The sequence below is a fragment of the Globicephala melas genome, chromosome 16, assembly GCF_963455315.2.
Source record: "Globicephala melas chromosome 16, mGloMel1.2, whole genome shotgun sequence".
Taxonomy (NCBI): Eukaryota; Metazoa; Chordata; class Mammalia; order Artiodactyla; family Delphinidae; genus Globicephala; species Globicephala melas.
The window spans coordinates 64,945,322-64,970,188 of NC_083329.1; the positions used below are offsets into that span (position 1 = coordinate 64,945,322).

The 24,867-nt window shown below is 35.1% G+C and overlaps 1 protein-coding gene across 1 annotated transcript in view; it reads left to right on the plus strand.

The window, feature by feature from the left end:
- CTNNA3 (catenin alpha 3) overlaps window positions 1-24,867 on the plus strand; it is a 1,571,950-nt gene that overhangs the window by 1,068,390 nt on the left and 478,693 nt on the right. Inside the window, exon 11 of the mRNA XM_030862371.2 lies at window positions 21,742-21,898. Within this exon, the coding sequence (XP_030718231.1) occupies window positions 21,742-21,898 (157 nt within the window). The remainder of the gene's footprint in view (window positions 1-21,741; window positions 21,899-24,867) is intronic.

The window sequence follows — 24,867 nt, forward strand, 5'->3', positions numbered from 1 at the left end:
GGGGAACAACAGCAACAAAATAATAAAATAGTAGACCTAAAACAATTATGACAATAATTGCATGCAATACTAACAGTCTAAACTAGTGATTGGCAAACTTTCTCTTAAAGACACAAATAGTAAATATTTTCTTCTTGAGAGCTATATGGTCTAGGTCTCAGCTGCTCAACTTTACTGTTGCAGCATAAACACAGCCATCAACAATAAGTAAATGAAAGGTCATGGCTGTGTCTGATTTAAAATTGTATTTACAAAATTAGATGGCTGGCCTGTGGGCCATTTTTTGCTGACTCCTTATATAAACACCCCAGTTAAAGGATAGAGAATGTCAGAGCTGATACAACAAAGCAAGTTCTTACTGTATATTACTTAAAATATAAAAATGCAGATAGAATGAAAGTAAGCAAATGGAAAATAATAATAAACCATGTAATCTTTAAACATAAGAAGGGTTGACGAAATATATTTAGTATCAATAAAGTGGACCTCAAGACAAAGTATATTATTAGAGATAAAGAGGAATGTTTCATAATAGTGAAAGGGACATTCATCAGGAAGACATAAGAATTATAAAGTATATGTGCCTAATACCAGTTTTCAAATACATGAAGCATAAATTGACAGAACTTAAGGGAAAAATAGACAATTCCATAGTTATAGTAGTAAATTATAATGCCACCATTTAACCAATTAATGGAACATTTAGACAAAAATCAACAAAGACATAAAAGATTTGAATTATTAACAACGCTTATTTTTTATTTTTTTTGCGGTACGCGGGCCTCTCACTGTTGTGGCCTCTCCCATTGCGGAGCACAGGCTCCAGACGCTCAGGCTCAGCGGCCATGGCTCACAGGCCCAGCCACTCCGCGGCATGTGGGATCTTCCCGGACCGGGGCACGAACCTGTGTCCCCTGCATCGGCAGGTGGACTCTCAACCACTGCGCCACCAGGGAAGCCCAACAACCCTTATTTTATAAATATCGTAAACTACATGCAACTAGAGAATACATATTCTTTTCCCATGTACATAGTACATTCACCAAATTAGACCCTATGCCACTCAATAGATGTCTCAATAAATTTAAAAGTGATCAACATCATATAAGTGAATTATCTGACCATAACATGATTACAACAGAAATCAATGACAATAAGTTATTGAAGAAAACTTCAAATACCTGGAAATTAAATAACACTTTGAAATGATTCATGGGGTTAAAACGTATGTACAACATAATAGAAAAGTATTTTGAAATGAATGATGGGGAAAATACAGTATATCATAATTTGTGGGTTGCAGCTAAAGTCATACTTAGAGGAAAACTTATAGATTTAAATGCTTATATTAGAAAAGAAAAGCAATCTAAGACTAATGACTTAAGATTATGCTTTAATGTAGAAATAATTAAGAGGTAAGTAGATAAAAGAAAATAAAGATAAAATAAATCAATGAAATAGAAAACAGATGAAAAAAAGCCAACAGCTCATTATTTGAAGCTGTTGAGTACAAACAAAATTAACAAACCTCTCTAGCTAGCCTGATCAAGAAAAAAGGAGAGAACACAGATCATCAAAATTAGGAACAAAAAAGGGGTTATTAGTAAAGATCCATAAGGTCCAGATGGTTTCACAGGTAAATTCTATTAAATAGTCCAGGAAGAAATAACAAAAATAATATAGAAAGATTTTCAAAAAAACACAAACAAAAACTGAGATGGAGGAATCACTGCTCAAGTGAGGCCAGCATAATCCTAATACCAGAACCTTTTAAAAACATTATATGAAAAAGACAATTACAGAAAAACATCCTTCATGAATATGAATGCAAAAAAAATCCTTAAGAAATACTAGCAAACCAAATCCAATAATATATTAAAAGGGTAATGTATTTCCACCGACTAGAAACATTTAAAAAAAAAAGCATCACAAGAAAATGTTTTTATTCCAGGAATACAAGATTGTATTAACACTCAGAAATTAATTACTGTAATTTACTACATTAACTAAAGGAAAGAAAAAGCAAGATCTTTTTTGACCCACTTCTTACAGTATTGGAAATAAAAACAAAAATAAACAAATGGGACTTAATGAAACTTAAAAGCTTTTGCACAGCAAAGGAAACTATAAACAAAACCAAAAGACAGCCCTCAGAATGGGAGAAGATATTTGTAAACGAGTCAACGGACAAAGGATTAACCTCCAAAATATATAAACAGCTCATGCAGCTCCATATTAAAAAAACAAACAACCCAATCCAAAAATGGGCATAAGACCTAAATAGACATTTCACCAAAGAAGACATATAGATGGCCAAGAAGCACATGAAAAGCTGCTCAACATCACGAATCATTAGAGAAATGCAAATGAAAACTACAATGAGGTATCACCTCACAACAGTTAGAATATGCATCATCAGAAACTACAAACAACAAATGCTGGAGAGGGTGTGGAGAAAAGGGAACCCTATTGCACTGTTGGTGGGAATGTAAATTGATACAGCCACTATGGAGAACAGTATGGAGATTCCTTAAAAAACTAAAAATAGAATTACCATATGACCCAGCAATCCCACTACTGGGCATATACCCAGAGAAAACCATAATTCAAAAAGACACATGCACCCCAGTGTTCACTGCAGCACTATTTACAATAGCCAGGACATGGAAGCAACCTAAATGCCCCTCGACAGATGAATGGATAAAGAAATTGTGGTACATATATACAATGGAATATCACCCAGCCATAAAAAGGAACGAATTTGGGTCACTTGTATAGACGTGGATGGATCTAGAGACTGTCATACAGAATGAAGTCAGAAAGAGAAAAACAAATATCGTATATTAACGCATATATGTGGAACCTAGAAAAATGGTACAGATGAACCAGTTTGCAGGGCACAAATTGAGACACAGATGTAGAGAACAAACATATGGACACCAAGGGGGGAAAGCAGTGGGGTGGTGGTGGTGTGATGAATTGGGCAATTGGAATTGACATGTATACACTGAAGTGTATAAAATTGATGACTAATAAGATGTATAAAATTGATGACTAATAAGATGTATAAAATTGATGACTAATAAGATGTATAAGTGTATAAAATTGATGACTAATAAGAACCTGTAGCAATGTGAATATCACATTGCTACACTGAATTTTGAAAATAAATAAGTAAATAAATAAATAAATTGGTATGGATGGATGCTAACTTGTTTGGCATTGTCTCTTAAAGTGGAAATGCGTACACTCTATGACCCAATAATTTCACTATCAGACATATACCCTGAAGAGATTCTTGCATATAAGCATGAGGAGATATATAGAAAATGTTTATGGCAGATTAGTTGTAATAGCCCCAAACTAGAAATAGAAAAGTGTTTGATAGTAGAATGGAAAATTAATTTGCTTTATATTTATATAATGGAAAAAGCTAACAAAATGAATGACATATTTACATATGATAACCTGGATGAATCTTAGAAGTATAATGTTGACTAAAGAGCCAGGCATAGAGTTGGCTGCTTTTATAAATGTCAGAAACAGATGAAACCAAGCTATAATGTTTAGAACTGCATATATATACAGTACAATTATAAAGGAAAAGAAAGATATAGGGATGTGTAAGTCATGGCAATATTTCTCTTTCTCAAATCAGGTGTTGTGATGATTTTAAAACTATACATTCTGTTTTTATTTTGTTTTATTCCACTCTATAAAGTCTTAAAAGAAGAAAATATCCTACCCATTCATCTCTAATATTTTTTCTCAGTATTTAAAATTCATATCTAAATGTATTTTGTTAAGTCACTGTGAGAAATTATAGGATTAATTATAGAAACTATACTATAATATGATTAATTATAAGAACAACTGCCCTCATCTTTTATGATTTCCAATTAGAAGATAATGCCTTGTTACATAAATCTTTTCCCAAACCAGTAGAAGGGCAATAGAAAACCTGGTTTATTTGGTCCTAGAAAATTTAAAATAATGAGAAGTACACAGTATATATTTTCTCTTTCCATGAAATGCAAGAAAGTCGTTGATATTATTTAACAGAATAGCTTGAGATATTTTATTAAATTTTCTTCTGATACCTTTGTATTTGTTAGACTGTGGACTTTAGATTAAAAGCAAACCAAACACGATTATCCCACAGACTGAAATTGAGTGTTGACTTCATTTTTCCTGAGATGATAGCTTATTCACTCATATGCTGTGGTCATATAAGTTTAGTGTATTGAATATTCAAGAGATTTATTAGTTTGAACCTAGAATATATTACTAAAAATAAGATAGGTATTTTTTTTTTCTAAAAAGCAATCCCAATTTATATATATTAAAATGCTCCTCTGGCTTGGTTTTTGAATTACATACTCACAAAATCCTTGAAATAGAAAATGGACCAAAGTGACGATTGCAGTCTCAGCAACTCAAACCTTGCTTGAAATGATTAGTTATCCTTTTCCACACCCCTAATACAGGGTCTTCTCAAGCATTAGAAAATGTTTAACATCAAGTCTTGAGTAAAGATTTCCTGCCTATACTAGAGGAGAAGGGATTTTATAGGTTAATAAACTACATGGTACAAAGAAGGAGAAGGAAATTTACTAGGAGGTTGGTCATTTACTGGGAAGCTGGCCATCCTGTATCTTTCATGGTTAGCATATTAAAATATTTAATACCAAAAGGGACATTATAGCAGATGAAACCTTGGGTCAATTTTCTGTGTGAAGTAAATCCTAAAGTATCATTAAATCTTTTGCATTAATTTGTTTCAAAGTCTGAAGCAGTAAATAAAACTACTGATGGAGCTGGTAAATAGAATAGGTTTTTCATTTAGCTCAAAAGTGGATAGAATAAAATTAAAATGCTGAAGAACAAATACATATCTCAAAAAGGTTTAGCTAAATTTTGAATAAGGATAATTCAAAAATTTTCATTGATTCCCTTATTTCACCATGAGAAGAAACTTTTTAAATCCTCTTATAGTTGCAAATTGGATGTTGTTACATGCTGCTCATAGCTTCTCTCATAATTGAAATGAGCTTGTGAGATAAACAGAGATGCTGAATAGAAATATTTTGAATAACTCTAATAGAGCTTTACTCCTCCCATCTTAAGAAATGTAATTCATTTGTGTTTTTTTTAAGAAACAAAAATAAATTTAAAAATAAAAAATTTCTTATAATTCTTCTACCAGAAACAATAGAGTGATACTTTGGTGTACATCCTATTTAGATTATTCAGTAATAGGTAGGTATCTCTACACATCAAAGCAAACTGTATCATGCTCCTATTGTTAGTCTTTTCTTTCACTTAAGATGCTTTGAACCCTTCTCCATGTTATTAAATCTTGTCCTGCAATGTAACTCTTTGTGGCTGTATAGTATTTCATTAAAAAGCTGTATTACAATTTACTTAACCAATCTCCATTTTGGTCATTTATTATGTACTATTTATTTATTAAACACTACTGTGGTGTTGTTAAGTTAAATTCCAATATACATCTTTGGTTATTTCATTAGAGTACATTTCTAAAAGTGAATTGCTATCTCAAAGTCTGCACATTTAGAATTTTTAAAATATGCATTGCAAAATACTCTTCACACATAGAAATAGGAGTTTCTTAAATGAGTCTATAGCAGCCATTTGATAATCTGCCTCTCTTAAGCGTTGTAAAGTTAGAATCCACTGAGTAGCAAGGGAAAGCATAAAAAATCCTCTCCCCTAAGGATGAGCATGTGTTTTACACCCTAACAGTTTATCCATAAAAAAAAAAAAAAAGTCTTGACTTTGTACAATGTCAACATCACTTTTAAGTCTTAGAATCACAGAATACTGAAGGAAACATATGTTATGGAGGAAAGATGACTTCTATAGAAGGACATTGTGCCTAATGATATGTTAGAATTTTTTCATGGGTTAATAGAAGACTGAGTGAGAGGTGCATTCATTGTAAAAACAGTTTTATAATATATGTAAGTATCTTAGATACAGGGAAGAAATTTACAACCAATCAGGTCTTGATAGAAAAAAATTTACTGGAATTCTAATACACTAACATTTTTGCAAGGTATCTCGAAGTAGAAGTACAGAATAAAAACACCAAGGAGATGCCAAATTGGTGTGATTAAATTTGAGGACGTAGTTATACTTTTGGAAGATTGAGCAGAAATGAAAGAGATCAGATTCTTTTGTGATAAATAGGCTATAGATTTAAAAGGAAATAATTCAAGCCACCCCTGTATGGTGATGAGATTTGAACAGGAAATAATAACAAGAGGAACCTGAGCATTACTGTAGATTGTCTACTGAAATTGTTGGATTGATTTTTTAACAGATGGGTTAAAAATGTTGGTAATTATTAAGATTTGTTTGAGAATAAAATCCCCAGAATGCGTTAGCATATGCCATAAATATGGAATGTAGGTCTAATTGTTATACTTTGATTAAAAAAAAATTGGATATGGAAAAGATCCAGGTCAAATTAAGGAAAATTAGAAGAATTTGTATATGAGGATCATCCATTTTAAAAAGATAAAGCCTGAGAGGGCATAATTTCTAATTTCACACAGTTTTGGAAGGTACATAAAAGGTGAACACAGACTTAATCAATTTATAACCTAGAACTTGGAATGTAGCTCTGTTCATCAATCAACATCCACCTAGACCCAAGTCTGGCTCTTCCAAATTCCAGATAACCTTAGATGAGGTAGTTTTGTCTCTATCGCTTTTTTTGTTTTGTTTTTTTAAGACTTGCTTTAAAAGTAAAATACACCTAAAGGTACTGCTCTACATGCTCACCTTCAGTAATTTATGTGAAAAATGGCTCAACCTCTTTTTTTTTTTTTTTTTGCGGTACGCGGGCCTCTCACTGTTGTGGCCTCTCCCGTTGTGGAGCACAGGCTCCGGACGCACGGGCTCAGCGGCCATGGCTCACGGGCCCAGCCGCTCTGCGGCATGTGGGATCTTCCCAGACCGGGGCACGAACCCTTGTCCCCTGCATCGGCAGGCGGACTCTCAACCACTGCGCCACCAGGGAAGCCCTCAACTTCATTTTTGCAATTTAGAACATCTGTACTAATGACTTTTGATCTGGGTTTTGTCCCAAAAACCATTTTTATTTTTTATGTCCAAAGCATAAGATACCTGTGGCATATCTCTCTCAATCAGTTGTCAAGTGATTCTTTTTCTTGCATTGTATCTTTTTCTCCTGATCTCAGAAATGACCATTTAACTTTCTGGTTTGATCTCCTCTAAACCATAAGCTACCAAAGTGAATTTCATGTACAACAAATAACCTGTATTTCAAGTGAGACCATTCCAAAAGTACCAGCCACCTAGTCATTTTGTTTTGGTGATGCTACTCACAGACAGACAGAAATTAAATTTTATTTACGCAGGTACCTCACATTTAAGTTTTCTAGATAATATTCTGTCATCCCAAACAGATCATACATTCTAGTTCAGGGATCATGGCTTGCATTTGTATGTGTTTAAACCAGTAAAGATTTAATGTCTGTTTTTGTTATTGGTATTTGTGATGATAGTGGTTCTTTTTTGGTGTGTGTGATGTTAACAAATAGAGATAAAAGGAGAGATTGTTAAAATGAAATGAAAATGGGTTAATCCATTTTCTGAGTTAGTTAAGAAAGGGAAGGAAATATTTATTAAACATTAACCAGGAACTATTGTAGTTACTTTACCTAAGTAATTTTAATCCTTTAATTTACCTAAGTAATTTTAATCCTTTAATCCTGAGTGCTTTGAAATATTTCATGTGCCTATGAATAACCTGAGGGTCTTGTTAAAATGCAGGTTCTCTTTCAGTAGGTGTGATATGGGACCTGAGATTCTATATGTCTAACAATGCAGGTGATATTACTGATGGTGGTAGTTGCCCTATGACACTTTGAGCAACAATGTTTTACACAGTTCTATGAGGTAGTGTAATATAATGATAGTTCCAATGATGATAACAGTAGTAGTTTAGCATATATCATCTTGCTGGAACAAAAGTTCTGTAGGTTGGTAAGACACATCTAGTAAGCGAACAAAGAAAACTGATAAGTTGTGGAATAATAAAATAATCGAGCTACGAGAAAAAGAAAAACATAATGAAAGAAGGTTAAACCTGAAGAGTAAAGTGTATTAACGATCTCTAAAAATGCTCCTTTCCTACTCAGCTAAACTCTAGCTAGGATGGATTTTGTTTATATTAAGACAGAAAACATTTATATTTTCTTTAAATCCACCGTACCTCCTGTGATCAGAATGCTTAAAATCAGCAGTTTTCTTCATGTTTTCAGTGGTTAGCCTACCTGGTACAAGTGACCTTTTGATAACTATTTAAAAGGTTTATCAGTAAAGTTTCCAATGCCTGATTCAGGAAAGTCATGTTACTGCTCTAGAACCACTCAGGTTGAACCTTCCGAAAAGCAAGCACTTTCCTTTTGGTTATGTTGATTGCAACACTGCCCCATTCTTAAACTTTACCACAGGAAGGGCTGTTCAAGCTCAAAGTCGATACTTCCAAAGTCACTAAATATTTCAGCTCTAAAACAGCAGATTTATAAGAACTAAGCTCTGGAAACATCTTCCCAGAAATAGCAAGGCTGCTCTGCAAAGTCCAATAAGGCTAATTACCCTATCAACGCTAAGGCCATTACCTTGAAAGTGTTTGAATAGGGACTTCTGCCAACTTTTCTAACAAAAGATATTGCTTTGACCTCTGATCTGAGCTGCCCTAGTCTACCAGTGAAAGAATTAAAATGTTGTGTTGCTACAGAGTAGCCAGGGAGGAACTGATCGCCTTAATGCAATGAGACCATGGGTGTGGTCCTCCCCATAGGGGATAATCTGTAAGAAAGAGTGTGTTATCTCATGTAAAGACAATATCTATGATTGACTTCCTGAGAAGGTGGTTATTACTCCTTGCCCTGGTAGTGGTGGGCATGGGGGCTTTGTGATATGCACTGAGGGCTGACTTACATCTTTTACCCTTTCCAGTACAGTGAAAGGATCTTAGAGAAACACCTGAGAAGATGGTGTTCCATTTTTTTTTTCCTGCTTTGAAGAGTATCTAACCCTTTTTGCTGATTTTAATAACATCGTAGTGAAGACCCCATTCTTAAAGGGAAATGAAAGGGGCCACGAAAGTTTGCCTTGAGTTTATCTCACGTAATGGTAGATAAACTAAGAAAAGTCTTACTTTCAGTGGTAGATTTTCCGAAGTTAATGAATGAAACCACTGTATGGGCTGTGTTCTGTGTTACCATCTATTTTGTCTTTGCATTCAGAAATACTGAACCTTGAATATAAGTGAAATTCCTGCCCTCTGACGGAAACCTGTAGTGTGGTCTTGGTCACTGTGGCCCCAGTCCTATTGCTCCCTACTGTTGTGCATCATTAGTTTCTGTGAATTAAGTTAATGATCAGGTTTCCTCCAGGAACAGACTGCTATATATTCTCACGTGTTACAAACTTGTTTTTACAACCATTTGTCAAATTGAAGAAACCCCTCACATTATTTGAAAAGTGAAAACAGTTTCTATGAAAGAAAAAAAAGATCTACTAAATTCAACTGAATGAGCCATCCATAGTTTTAAATTTTATGTAAGTCTTTCTTTGGTAAAAATTGTTTTCCACATAAAATGCTTCGCTTGTAATTTAATCTTGGGCTTTTGCAACTTAAAATTTTTCTCCCCCAAATGGTATCTTCCATATTTTTTTTATTTCCATCACCGGAACCACCATTAACTGAGTAACTCAAGCCAGACACTTGGGAACTCTCCTTGACTCCTTCTTAATTCTCATCCCTCACATTCACCTGGTCATAATTCTGTGAATTTTGCATGTAAATTATCCCTGGAATCTTGCTTTCACTGCAGCTACAGCCTCAGCTGACTATGAAGAAATGTAGACCACTCCCTCCCTTTCCTCACCAGGAGGGCTGCAAATGAGGCTAGAAAATGGAAGGAAACATGTTTTTTATGTCAAGAAAACTCAGTCATCATAGAACTGATGCTTGGCCTGCATCATGGAGAGCATCCAGTTCTTCCCAAAATGCATTACATGAAATGACATTAGCACGTCAGATAGACCCTGCTAGCTGCTAAAAACCATTGTAGGTTTGTCACCTATATTTCCCCAGAGAGAATTACCTCCTGTTCATAGTCTGTGTCCTACTACTCAATCTAATTTACATAGGTCCAACTCCCAGGAAGCAGTAGTACTTTATTCCTGAGTTCTATACATAGCCCAGTGTATTCAAGTCTGTAATTAAAAACCACAACCGTATTTATCTTTTACTGTGCATGTTATGGCTCAAGCCTGCTGAGCACAAAATAAATAGCACTTTAAAATTAAGAATTTCAAGTCTGCATTCAACAAAGAGGGGCTATTTTCCAGTGTATAGTATCATTGTATCTTCCTAGGGTAATATCTGTCAACCAACTCATTTGCAGCTGAGAATTCAGATTGTTTGTTTTACTTGAGAAGCATACTTTACAAACAATTCAGATTGTTTGTTTTACTGACAAAGAGAGTTCTCCTGAATGTAGGCCATTGCTTCTTCAATGTGTGGTTATTACAATAAGTAGTGCATCACTGTGGTATTTCACATGCACCAGTGAATATGCTTCAGCAATTAAGGACTCCAGGTCCGGGAGAGTGAAATAAACATCCAGAACTTTTACAATCTATTGTGACCTAGAAGTAGTCTTCTCCAGTATAGTAGTAAATTTTAAACAATAATGTTTGAACAAGATATTTTTTCTTCCATTTCCAGAATGAAAATGACTTTCTCCTCCAACTCTCACTCTTAATATCTTAAAAAACCAGGAATTTGAGGGGGCATGATAATACCTTAAGTTTATATAGTTTATTTATGTTTTCAAATCACTCCTAATGTACTTTACTATTTATCAATAGTTCTAAATAATTCTATAGGCTAGATATTATATTCCAAATTTGACAGATTAAAGAAAAAAGATACAAAGATTGAGTTGCCCAAACTATACACAACGCTTCTAATTTGAGAAAGGCAACTCTAATTCATTCTCAGGAAATTTCTCTCTCTCTCTGTCTCTCAAGAAGAATTTTATAAAATAGTAGCCGAGAAAAATTCAGTATTATTCCCTTTTATTGGTAGCATCTGACTTTTTTCTTTTTAATTATAGTTGATTTACAGTATTATATTAGTTTCCGGTGTACAGTAAAGTGATTCAATATTTTATAGACTATACTCCATTTAAAGTTATTACATAATAATGGCTATGTTTCCCTGTGCTATATAATATATGCTTGTTGCTTATATATTTTATACATAATAATTTATGTCTCTCAATCCCATATCCCTCTTTTGCCCCTCCCCTCTTTCCTCTCCCCACTGGTGTACACTAGTTTGTTTTCTATATCTGTAAGTCTGTTTCTGTTTTGTGATGTACATTTGTTTTATTTTTTTTAGATTCCACAGATAAGTGATAACGTACAGTATTTGTCTTTGTCTGACTTATTTCACTAAGCAGAATACTCTCTAGATCCATCCAAGTTGTTGCAAATGGCAGAATTTCATTTTTTTTTATGGCTAAGTAATATTCTGTGATATATATAATAGAATATTGTATATATATATATAATATATATATCAGATCTTCTTTAGTCACTTACCTGCTGATGGACACTTGGGTTACTTCCATAACTTGGTGTTGCAAATAATGCTGCTATGAATATTTGGGTGCTTGTGTCTTTTAGAGTTAATATTTTCATGTTTTTCAAATATATACCAGGAGTGGAATTGCTGGGTCATATGGTAATTCTATTTTTAGTTTTCTGAGGAACCTCCATAATGTTTTCCATAGTGACCACACCAATTTACATTCCCACCAACAGCGTACAAAGGTCCCCTTTTCTCCACTTCCTCTCCAGCATTTGTTATCTGTGGTCTTTTTGGTGACAGCCATTGACACGTGTGAGGTGATGTCTCATTGTGGTTTTGATTTGCATTTCTCTAATAATTAGCAATATTGAGCATCTTTTCATGTGCCTGTTAACCATCCCTGTTATGTCTTCTTTGGGAAAATGTATATACATACATATATATATATATATATATATATATATAAAATTGTAGGTACTAGTATAAGAGTTTCTTGTAGGGATGGACTAATTCACTTGGGAAAAGGCTTTGTTAAATGTGTAGACCTGCCAAGTAGAAAGAACCACAGCCTGGAGCCCTGGTTATATGAGAAGGGGATTCTGTTTGACGCTCTCCACACTCCCTGAGGAGATAACGTTAAAACATTAAAATTCCTGCTTTTCAGTAAAATGAGGGATGTGGATCATACATTTATCAAATGAACTCAAAAGTTCACTCTAATGAACATCACATTACCTAGTGAGATAAACACTCAAGAGGAAAAGGACATTGTTTTATGAGAATATATCACAAGAAACCTGACCTAGATTTGATAAAGCTATCCTGAGGAAGTGATTCTTGATATGAGCTCTATTAGATGAATTAGAGTTACCTAGGAAAAGGTAGAAAGTTAGGGGGGCTGATGGTAAACGATGCTAGGGAAATAAACAGGTGTCAAATATTTCAGGGCTTTAGGCCAAGTGAAGTACTTTTGCATTTATCCTAAGATTAAAAAGGAAAATGGGAGCTTCATGAGATTTGTAATTTGGAAATATTAATCTGTAGAGAGTGGCTGGGACCAGGGTTAAAGCTACCTCAGTTGTCCCGTTGGCAGATCATGGTACCATAGAGTAGGTTTGTGGATGTGGACATAGTAGCCAAGAAGCCAAAATGCTAGGTCAAGGACATTAAGGTAATTTATCTTCTAGGAACCCATTAAAGGGAGGAAGAGTGAGAACAAAAGCAATGAGAAAAGGAGAGAGACCAAGTCATCCTTGACTATTTTAACCCAATTTATACCCTATACCCTATGTATATATCTTTTGAACATATCTTGGAAGCTCAGGGAAAATACTGCTTTACACGATCTGGGTTTTATATACCTGTTAGCCTTTACTAAATATTTGTGCATGGCTTTTCTCCCTTAACACCGTTAAAATATTTTTGGGGTTTGTCCTGTCTAATGTTTCTTTACTTTAGATACATAGTAGATAAAGAGCAAATATTCTTTGACAATTAAAAAAGTTAAATCTCCTAATGTTGCATGAACTTGTTTTAGTTCACGGTTTTTGATAAGACCAAGTTGAATCTTCAGAAATTCCAAATATATGGAGAGAATGTCCAATCCCAAGAATTCAGACATTGCAAATATATGCTGTTTTTCATTTAAAATTTTGCCAACTTCTTAGTATAAAACACATTTTCGCAATTAATGAATAGCTTGCATTTTGCCTTTATGTTTATATGGAATTGGATGGTGCATTAAAAGGAACTTTGTAGTTGTTCCTGACATAGAATTCCTTTTTTTAAAAAAGGGAATTTATTAGTTTAGCAAAGATGTCAAATTTATTTTTAATTCCTCCACTTGAACCCCAATGATTTGGAAGATAGTAGATATTTCCTCATCTCCAAATTCAAAACTTATTAGATACCTAAGTGGCAGATTATATTGGATCCAAAAATCTCTGTTGTTTCTGTTTTTTCATCATTAGAAATTAAAGTATTTCCCATTACCTTAAGTTGTAATTTACGATATTGTTTTCAGAATTTTTTTTCTTTTTTAAAGCAAATTTTCTCTTATTTTAGTTTTATATTACAGGTAAATCTCAACAGTATACTGTTTCTGTAGATTCAGTTTTCCTTAAATTCTTATTTGTTTAACTGAGGGATATTTTTATAATTAGCATATGAAAATGATTGTTGAGCCTATCAGAACTGTAAATTCTGTATGTGTGTGTGTTTGTATATATAGTGTTTAAATTACCGAAGTATTCTTTGTATTTTTTCCCAAACTATCTGCATTGAGGCAAACATTCATAAAATGTCTAACACTGTGCCGGGTGAGTATTAGTCGTTTTATTTAGTTAACCTAATTAAATTCTGCCAACAACCTTTGTAATAAGCATTTTTTTCTAACCATTACAGATAAGGAATTGAGGCTCAGAATAGGAAATTTGTCTGAAATCCCACAAAACTAATAAGTAATAGAGCTGGATTAAAATGTGGGATTATACCCCAAATTCCAACTTAATTTGTCTATAAAACATACTTACTGTTATGTCATGCCAGATAATTCATTTGATGTTCTTTTCCTCCCTCACTTACCTATTGCATTTAATAGGTTGTCCTGTCTTAATAATTAGTATAGAAGACAGGATAATAGTAGTTTGATTTTCATGTAAATAATCGCCTTTTACAGACCTTCTAGGGAGCATTACATTTTCCATAACCTAAGTAGTCCTAGGTTGAATTTTTCTCCTTTTCTCTAGCAGTATGGATTAAAGAGATATGAACGTTTATACTAGAATAAATATAAAAGAAATGTATAGACTTTCATAGAATGCCATATACTCCCAGAAATCAGCTTCGCCCCCGTCCCTTTTTAAAAATTACTTTTCACCCCTGGAGTGGGTTATCTCAGTTTTTTTATGTGTATCAGAAGTCAAGTGAAAGCCTCATGAGGTGATTCATGTGAGTAATCCTATCATGCGTGGATCATCTCTTCTTGGAGTAAGGATATTACAACATTGTTAGGCCAAAGTTGAATGCAATCTAATTGTTTATAAACCTGTGAGGGTGCATGACAGGTTATATCTCCTCACCACCACCCCTCCCCAACCTCAAAATGCTTTTATCATTTAACAAAAGATGTGACTATGAAGATTCTTGATGACAAATATCACATGGCTTAGTTTTAAAATGTAATGACAGTTTCCCATAAATGAAAGAAGACAAAAAGAAAAGGTTATCAAAACTAAGGAAATGTGGAAAAACCAACATAGAAAGTGAGAAACATTTGGTACTAGAATACTATTTCAGCAACTAAGAAAAGAATGCACAAAATTAGAGCATTGAATTTGATGTCATTACCATGGTTGCTACAATTCCAAAATTATTAGTGTTACCAGTTTAAGTGGATGTCATATAAATTCCCCTCACATACTAGCTTAGATGTATTTGAGGTATCATATATCTAGTTATTTTAATTTTCTCTACATGCCATGACACTGAGGTAATCAGACCTATAGGTACTTACACATAACTCATCTTTTTAATCCACAAAGTGCTTTTGTTATATTAACTAAGATGTTTAAGATTATTTATATCAATGCCAATATTGAAATATCTCTGAGGAAAATTAAATTACGTGGACTTATTTTCACTTTTAAAGTAACTGTTTTCAGGAATCTTTTAAGAAAAGTATATACATCAGTTGATAGCATTAAATCTGCATGTTCAAATCCGAAGGAACTTGAGTGGGATGAGCTAATTCAAACACTGCCCCCTACCCCAGTGCAGACTTACCTATAACTCCTGGGAAAACGAGTCCTGGGAGAGTTAATATGACTCTTTTGTGTACATAAAATAGTTTGAAGCAAAGTAAACTCTAATTTAAGCCTCTTGTTTTACAATCTAGAGCTCTCTCTATAACTTTGCACAAATTATTCAATCTCTTTGTGTCTCCATTTTCTTACCAGTAAAATGGGAATACTGGTAGGACCTTCCTCTTTGGATTCAAAACATTAATTCAAATGAACTACTTAGAAACTGTTCCTGGAACACTGAAGTGGAGAAATTGGAACCTTTGTGTATTGCTAGTTGGACTGTAAAATGGTACAGCCACTGTGGAAAACAGTATGACATTTCCTCAAAAATTGAATTTAGAATTACCACGTGACCCAGAAATTTCATTTGTGGTATATAAATGAAACATTTGAAAGCCAGGACTTGATGAGATATTTGTACACCAGTGTTCATAGGAGCATTATTCACGGTAGCCAGAAGGTGGAAACAACCTAAATATCCACCAACAGATAAATGAATGAGCAGAATATATGTACGTATAATGGAATATTATTCAGCTTTGAAAAGAAATAAAATTTTGACCCATGCTGCAACAGAGATGGACCTTGAAAACATTATTCTACATGAAAAAGCCACACACAAAATGTCAAATATTGTATGATTCCACTTCTACGAGGTACCTAGAATAGTCAAATTTGTAGAGACAGAAAGTAGAATGGTGGTTACCATGGCTGAAGGGGGGAGAGAATAAGAAGTTTTTGTTTGATAGGTATACAGTTTCATTTGGGGAAGATGAAAAAGCTCTGGAGGGCTTCCCCGGTGGCGCAGTGGTTGAGGGTCTGCCTGCCGATGCAGGGGACGCGGGTTCGTGCCCTGATCCGGGAAGATCCCACATTGCCGCGGAGCGGCTGGGCCCGTGAGCCATGGCTGTTGAGCCTGCGCGGCCGGAACCTGTGCCCCGCAACGGGAGAGGCCCGCGTACCGCAAAAAAAAGAAAAAAAAAGTTCTGGAGGTGAATGGTGATAATTGTTGCGTAATAATGTAAATGTATTTTATGCCACAGAATTTTAAACTTATAAATGGGTAAAATGGTCAAATTTATGTTATATGCATTTTAGCACACGCGCACACACCATTTTTTTCCCCCACACCAGGCATTGTAATGTTTTCTTCAGCGAGGCCCCTTTGGTTTTCAGGATCATAGACTCACTCTCGGTGTCCTAAATTATTGTAGAAATAATACAGGAGACACTAAGATGTGGCAGTGAGAATGAACTTGGGTCAGAGTCATGGCTTTTCCACTTAATAACTGGACGGTCTTGTCTGAAAAATGGGGATGGTAATACCTCACTGAGCTGTAAAAATTAGGTGAGTTAGTATAGAGAAAGTGCTTGGAACAGTGTTTGGCATAGAGCAGAGGCTTTGAGTATTAGCATTTATTATTATTGCTATTATTTTTTCTGTGGACTGTTAACCCCAAATACGAAGCTCTCAAAAAGAGTCAACTCCCAGCTCTTTTTTTTTCTGAGTATTTTCTCTCTGTTGGTGCTTTTGACTCTCTTTACATATTGCCTCCATTTTTCTTTCAATCCACTGGCTTATTTTACTCTATGCTCATTCTTTTCTTTACATAATAACTTCAAACTCATAGTTTCTTTTTCCTTTCAACTTTGGTTTGTTCTACTTCCTCATGGCCTTAACCCCATCAGCTCCTCTGGTTCTCATTTTACTAGATGGCTTCTCTCTCTCTATATATATATTTTTTTTCATCTTTCATTTCCATTGCTAACTAACTCTTTCTCTGTAAGTTCTAGTTCAAATTTTCAAGAGAGATTTGACCAGCTCAACCTTTTACATCATGCCCATGACCAATCACTGGTCAGCCTACAGATTGGATGTCCTTGAAGTGGGTGCCAGCCTTTGATCTCAGCAGTTTTGAAGAGGGAAAAATGTGATACCAAACTTGGCTCCCTATGGAGCTAAGAGTAGACTAGGAGTAGAAAAATGTGTTTTAGGGACGGTTTATGAATATGGCAGTAACTATGATTCACATGCTTAGTATAGAAGCAAAGATGAATAAAACACAGCCCCTCCTATAAAAAGGCTCATATGGAGCAGATGTGTATAAACAATCATGCAATATGATAACTACTATTTAGTTATATGGACAAAGTACTTTTAAAACACCAAAGACAATTCAGGTTCCTGGGTATAGGGAAAGGGACAGGTTTCACAGTATGCAATGACATTTCAACAGATTTGTTAAAGAAATGTTTCCTCAGAAGGACCAGAGCAGGGAAAGGGATGGAGCAATGGTGTTGAAGCAGATTCAGTTGTAAGAACAAAGTCACGGAGGTGTGAAGATACATCATGTGGTCAGAAAATGGAGCTGAAGACAGGATGGCTGGAACGTAGGCTAAAATGAGGGAAATTATTACAGCAGACTGAAAATGGAGGTAAGGGCTAGCCTGTGGAGGCTTTTAGACTGTGAATTGGTGAAAAGGAATTTGGATTTTATCTTCAGTCAACTAGGATTCTATCAAAGGTTATCAGGCATTGTGGGACAGGATCCCTTGTGCATTCGAAAACTACATGTGTTTGTAGCAAGGAGAATGGCCTGGAGCAAATAGGGACTGGAATTAGGAAACTATTTGGAAGGCTATCAAAGTAGTCCTATTAAGATATAGTAAGTTCTTAAAGATACTATTTCAAAGTTGAACTAATTAGGTGATTCTCAGGGTCAAGGGTGATTCTGACTTATACACACCTCAACCATAATCTAAAGAAAGATGCCTCAGAAAGCAACGTCATTCGCTTCAGGTTTAAGTCATCTTCAGTTACACATGAAGAGGATTTAAGAAGAGTTCCTCCCCGCCTCTAGATATGTAGCTAAAATGTTAGGAGTATGACTCTGGGATGAAGATTTCTTCTGCCTTAAAGAGGGTTTGCACATCTTCTGAGTTTCGTCTGCTTTTAGATTTAAGCTAAATATCAGGAGAGTCAAGGAGGATACATTTTCTTATAGTGTGCATTGTTGAATCAGTAAATTGGATCAGCTGCAGAACTGGAAGTTTTCTTACAAAATATAGCCTGCCTTATATTCATGATTCCATATCTCCACTGAGGGATCTGCACAAGTATTTTAACACTATGCAGAGTGTGAAGGCATAACTGTACACAACCACATGTGTACAGTTGTTCAACTGCAGGGCAGTGAAACACCAAACACCAGAGACCAGAGCCTCTGCAGTGTACACAAACGTACATTGTAAGTTAATAGGTTAATAAAACTGTAAAACTAAAGTCCAGGAATACTGCGGAGTTGTTATTTCTAAAGGTAGTGTGTGTTTCCTTAAAATTCAATGTGTTCCTCTTTCATAAAAAAGAAATGAGAATATCAACATAATATTTTCAAGCAACTAATTTCTCTCCTTCTGTACCTCCAATAATTTGTTGAAAGTCATGTATGTAAGGTGCAGCCTTTAGGTTACTGAGTAGAAAAAAAATATTTTTATTGTTGCCATTATATTTTGGTGAAATCTGAATTTTGTATCCAGTATTCTGCTACACCAATTATTCCTGTTTTCCAAATTCAAAAGCCATTTTTAGTCCTCATTATTCTTGACATTTCTATGGCATTTGACCCTTTGAAAAGATTTTCTTCCTCGTCTTGACTCTTCAGTACCTTACTTTTCTACCTCCCCAACGATTCCTTCTCTCATCTTTATCACTTCCACTGTATCCTTTCCTCATACATACTGGTACTTTATATTGGAACGTGAAGGTGAGTTCTTTCCTCCCTTTTTCCATTGTGTTCTTTGATTTTCTCACAACTTTATTACTGTCTCCTCCCCCTCAGGAGGTGAGGTTTAGGCTCTACCTTGCTTCTAGGTCATCATCATTATCATCACATGTTATTGCCTCGTCCTAAATTGGTATCACCTTATACTAATTTCCACTTATTCCTCAGATTTTATTCCTTTGAAACACCTTTCCTTATGGAGCTGAATACCTCTCCCATGTGTTATAAGGCATCTTCTGCTTGCCTTTACAATAACCCCTACATTATAGCACTTGTATATTGCAGTCGTTCTCAAACTGGGAGCCCCAGACCAGTAGCATCACTATCACCTGGGAATTGGTTAGACGTGCACATTCTCAGGCTCCAAAGCACATTAACTGAGTCAGAAACTCTAGAGCAGGGCTCACGAATCTGTTTCAACAAGCCATCCAAGGGGATTCTGATAGAGGCTAACGTTTGAGAATCACCGGTATGTTGCAGTTGCCTGGCTTTTGGCTTATTCCCCTTCTAGATTATGGGCTGTTTTAGAAATTATGATGGAATCTTCTTCATTGTGATGTCTTTAGTCCATGTGGAATCTGATGGCACTAATTCGTTTCAACGCATGAACAAGCAAATGAGTAAATGAATGACAACTTTTTTATGAACTCCGATTTCACATCTGTGATTGGCCACTATGTAATTTGTAGGGAGAGACAAGAGTCACTTCAGAGTCAACCTCTGTGTTAGGAAAGTTGACATCTAATACCCTTCATCAACAGTGTCCTCCAAAACAGTTTCACACATCTCCTTCTACAACCCTGACTGTTTAACTCTCTGATCTCTCATTTTCTATCAATACTATAATCATTCTCTTCATTAATCATGGAAAAACCTTAGCAATCACTTCCTTTAGAGAATAACTTCATTTATTCTGAGTATACGACTAAAACATATTCACTGTAGAAAATCTGAAAAATTCAGTTACACACACAAAATCAAATAAAAGGCACTGGAAATTCCACCACTCTGAGAGAACCATTGTTATTTGTCGTATGGATTCATCTAACTTTTAGTTCTAGCATATTTGCTAGAAGCGACATTCTATGAAGCTTGATGTGTTTTGTAATCTGCTGTTAACTACACTTTGGTGGATATATTTCCATGTCTTTAAGCATTGTTTCTCACAGATGTGTTAATGTCTGCATGATATTTTTGGCAATAATAGATCTATCCACATCCTCCTTTAAATTATTGTAAGTCCTGTCAAAACTTTTTCAGTACGTCCACCACTGCAGTCCAAACTCTTTCTTATTCCTGTAACCTATTACAGTAGCCTTGTTTGCCAAATAAAATTTTCTATAGTATAGTTTTGAGCAGATCACTCAAAAGTTTAAATGACGCTCCAGTACCTTCCAAATAAGGTCACAGTCCTGAGCAAGATGGTCAAGGACTCCTTATGCATAGCCAGGGTCTAGGTGAGCCTGCTCACCATTCTCATAGCATTTAGCCTGCTTTCTCACTTTCTGAATATTGCTACTTCTCTGCTCCACAATACTTTCTCACCCATGATGTCCACTTCAGTGTGAGGCCTTGCTAAAACTGCAGACTTCCTACCCTCACCACCATTCCACCCCTTCTCCCCCTTCTCTGCTCTGTTTCTCTCCTTATTTCTTATAACCATCGAAGAGACCATATATATATTTTACTTATTTAACTTGCTATTTACCTGCCTCCCCTAACTGGAATATAAGCTCCATGAAGAAAATGATTTTTGCTTGTGTCTTGTTCACTGCCATATCCCTAAAATCAAGAACAGTGCTTGATACATTAAAAAAAAAAAAACACTCAGAATATATTCGAAATACTGAATGATGAGTGAATGCACAAACGAATGACTGAATGAATTAACAGGGAATATGTACTGGTAAAAATTTTCAAGTCCTCAAGGAAGTCAAGCTTTTATTCCCGTGATTTGCATATAATGGGCATTCACCACATAGTTGTGCAATGTGAATCCAAGTGACCAGTTAAATGTAAGCATTTCCTGGCTTTTCAAATTAATCATCATTTCCCCGCCCCCTGTAATATAGTTATATCTCTTCATTTTCCTGCACCTTTTTCACAGCCTTTTCTTAGAACTTCTGCTGAAGGTGATCTCTACTTTCTAAAGACCGTCTATCATTTTTGTAATTATGGCATGTGTTGCATCCCGAACTGAGCTGGAGTTATATGGTGCCCTTCCCATTGAGTAGTATGCAAGCTTCTTGTAGGCAGATACCAATTATCTTTGTATCTCTTGCAGTTCTTAGTGCATTGATGCTCAACAGACAGTTCTAAAATTAATTAAATTATTACCAAAAATAAAATTAAACTATTAGCAAAAGCAAAGAAGGAGTTACACATGAGGGCATAAACATATCTAATTTTTTTAAAAAAAGAATACCTGTCACAGGCACAATGGTAACTATTCTGAAAGAAATCACTATGTGAACGTTCTACATCTTTACAGATTATTAATGCTGCACTTGCTTTGGCTGCAAGACCCAGAAGTCAAGTGGTCAAAAAAACCATGGAAATGTACAGATGCACGTGGGAGAATCATATCCATGTCCTCACTGAAGCTGTAGATGACATTACAAGCATTGATGACTTCCTTGCTGTATCTGGTATGGTTTTATCTTTTAATTTCTATATTTGCTCTTGTAATTTTATGAAATACCTCCGTTTTTCTTTCTCAAGATTGCTTTGGCTCTTCGGGGTCTTTTGTGTTTCCATACAAATTGTAATAGGATGATACTGAATGTAATGAATTTTATGAAATATTATGAGACTTTTTTCTAGTGATAGCCTTTCTGAAGCAAAGTGCTGCTACATATGATCTACCCTAGGATAATGAGCCTCATGCCTTGTAATCCATGCACCTCAACAAGTTACACTCTCTAAAAGAAATTCCTATTCATGGGCAAAGCATAACTGAAAATAGCATGTGGAAAATTTAGGCATTTCCTGGCTTTACAAGTAAATCATCATTCCCCCCTCCTTTTAATATAGTTATATCTCTTCATTTTCCTGCACTTTTTTCCCAACCAGATTTTTCTCTACTCAGAAAAAAAAATGTATATTAATGGGAAAACTCTTCATTGATTTGAGATATAATATATACTTCAACTACCGCTATATGTATTTGAATAGTGGTGATCTAAAGAATAAAATAAACAAGACTAAACATCTAACTACATCAATAACAGACAGACAGGCTTGAGATTCCACGTCAAATTCAGATAATTCTCTCATCATATATTAGAATAGCATCCCACAAGATTGTGAAATTACTCTCATAAAGCTATATTCTCAGAAGCATAACTCAGGTTTTGATTATACTGTTGTAACAGCAAATAACTAAATACTTTTTAATTGTTTTATTCTCTTAAAAATTAAGCCTCTCACTAAAATAAATTACATATTTTTTTCTGAGAGAGAGAGTTTCTTGGAATGTGATGATTCTTTTTATAAAATGCAATTTCTTATGAGTTTCTAACATCATTTTATCTTTTTTAAAGTTTCCTGATTGTATTTTATCTACCTTACCAATTTAATTACTTTCATATATGTATGCTTTCTCATTGTGAACAATATCTTGAAACCTGGTGTATTTTCATAATATACTAATGAAAAGGAAATTTGTGCTAATGAACTACTTTAGATTGTTTTATTTCTTTAGAGCTAAAACTTTGAAAATAATAGAAAATGAACAGGAGAGATATTAAAATCCCTTGATAACACTATTCAGAAATAACAACTACTAATATGTGATTTATTTCCAACCAGCATATATATATATATATGTGTGTGTGTGTGTGTGTGTGTTTTCAAATAATTGTGTAATTATGTATTGCCTTTTTACAGGTAATAGTTGGCTGAATTTTCCCACATTGTTATATTTTCTTCAAAAAATCATTCATTTATCTTTTCTTTCATGAGCATTTAGATAAATTTTAACTACTATAAGCAATGCTCTGTTAAGCATATTTCTGTCTGTTTGCTATCCTCTTAGTATAGACTTTGCAGTGTGAATCCAATCAACATCTTATGTTGGGTCAGTCTTTTGTGATTTAGTTGTTAAATGCCAGGTTCTGATTTTTAGTTGGTTCTTTTGGTTACAAGGCAAACCTACTCACACTAGTCACTGTAGAGGCAGTTTATTTTAATAAAGCTGATGGCAGAATAGGGAGAATCTCCTGAACGTGTAAGAATAGGAGCCATAACTGGCCAGGGCTTGTGTGATTAGAGCTGTGGGGAGCTTGGGATCTAAGCAACTCTGTGGGTCCTCAGAGCAGAAGCTCCTATTTTCCTTTCAATGCTGGATTGACCTGAGTCTGTTACTTTCTGTGAAAAACCATAGTACTTAAGAGCCTGCATGTAACAGAAAACTCATATGAAAGTTGCTTGAATCACAAAAACCTTTAATTATCTCATGTAACTAGATGTTTAAGATAGTTGATTCTAGACTTACTGGCCCTAGCACACCGGAGGACCTGGATAGGAATAGTCCCTGTATGTGGGGAGGAGTATCTTATCACTAACATTTTTTGGAATTGCCAGTACAGGGTAATAATAAAAAGTGGATTCATATTTAATGTGTTTCATTATTGTTTTTAAATTCTCTACAAACAGTGCACTCCACTATTTTCTATACCTGGTGTGGACTGTTCTCACTTTCCTGCCCTTTGATTGCCAGTTTGGTTGTGGTTTGAGGTTATTAATGACCTATGTAGGCATCTCTGGATTTCTATTGACCTTCCCTCATTTTACATCTCAAAGTGCTACACAATATCACTTAAAGCAGGAAGGCAAGGTGGCTTGTTGGCTTTAACTTATCAAGGAGGAAGTCTTTCCCAGATGCCTTCCATCAGATTTTCTCTAATCATAAGTCAGAACTTGGTCCTGTACCTACTTCTGGACCAATTGATGGCAAAAGGGAATGGGGTTTCCATGATGGGCTTAGAGTGCTGGTAAATGGTTAACAACTGACTCGAGCCAGAGAGAGTAGTAGTACTAATTTGCAGCACTTGCTGATTTCTGTGACATAAATACTCCCACACGGGTGAGTTTCCAGCTGCCACTGCGATATCTTTGAACTCTGCATTGGGAAGAGATGCATACAAATAGCTCTTGTGAGCCTATTTTTATGTTAGGTATAAGCTTATCCTAACAGACCACTGGGCTTAGACCAGTCACAATTCAACCTTTCTGACTAGTCACTTACTATACAAACAAAATCAGAGGTTTTATCAGCAGAAACAAAGTGGAAATGGCTAGAGAAAAAAATGTGTTTACCCCGAACACTTAGTGGCGTCCACTGCTTTCTCAAGTTTCTGTGTCTTCGTAAACGTACCTGTGAGAGTTTAGCATGAGCTCCAGTGATGTTTCTTGTTACATGATAACTTTTGAACATCTGTTCCCAGAGATAATGGCGTCTCCTCTCTAAATCTTCCTAGTCAAATAAATGAGAAAGACTCTAGCTGCTCTATAATTATTTTTAGTACTGAGCCAGAAGTCCTAAGTCCAAGATCACAGACCAACCAATGGATGGGTTACCTTTCTTCAGATGGCTAATCTTGGTGACAATCTGGCA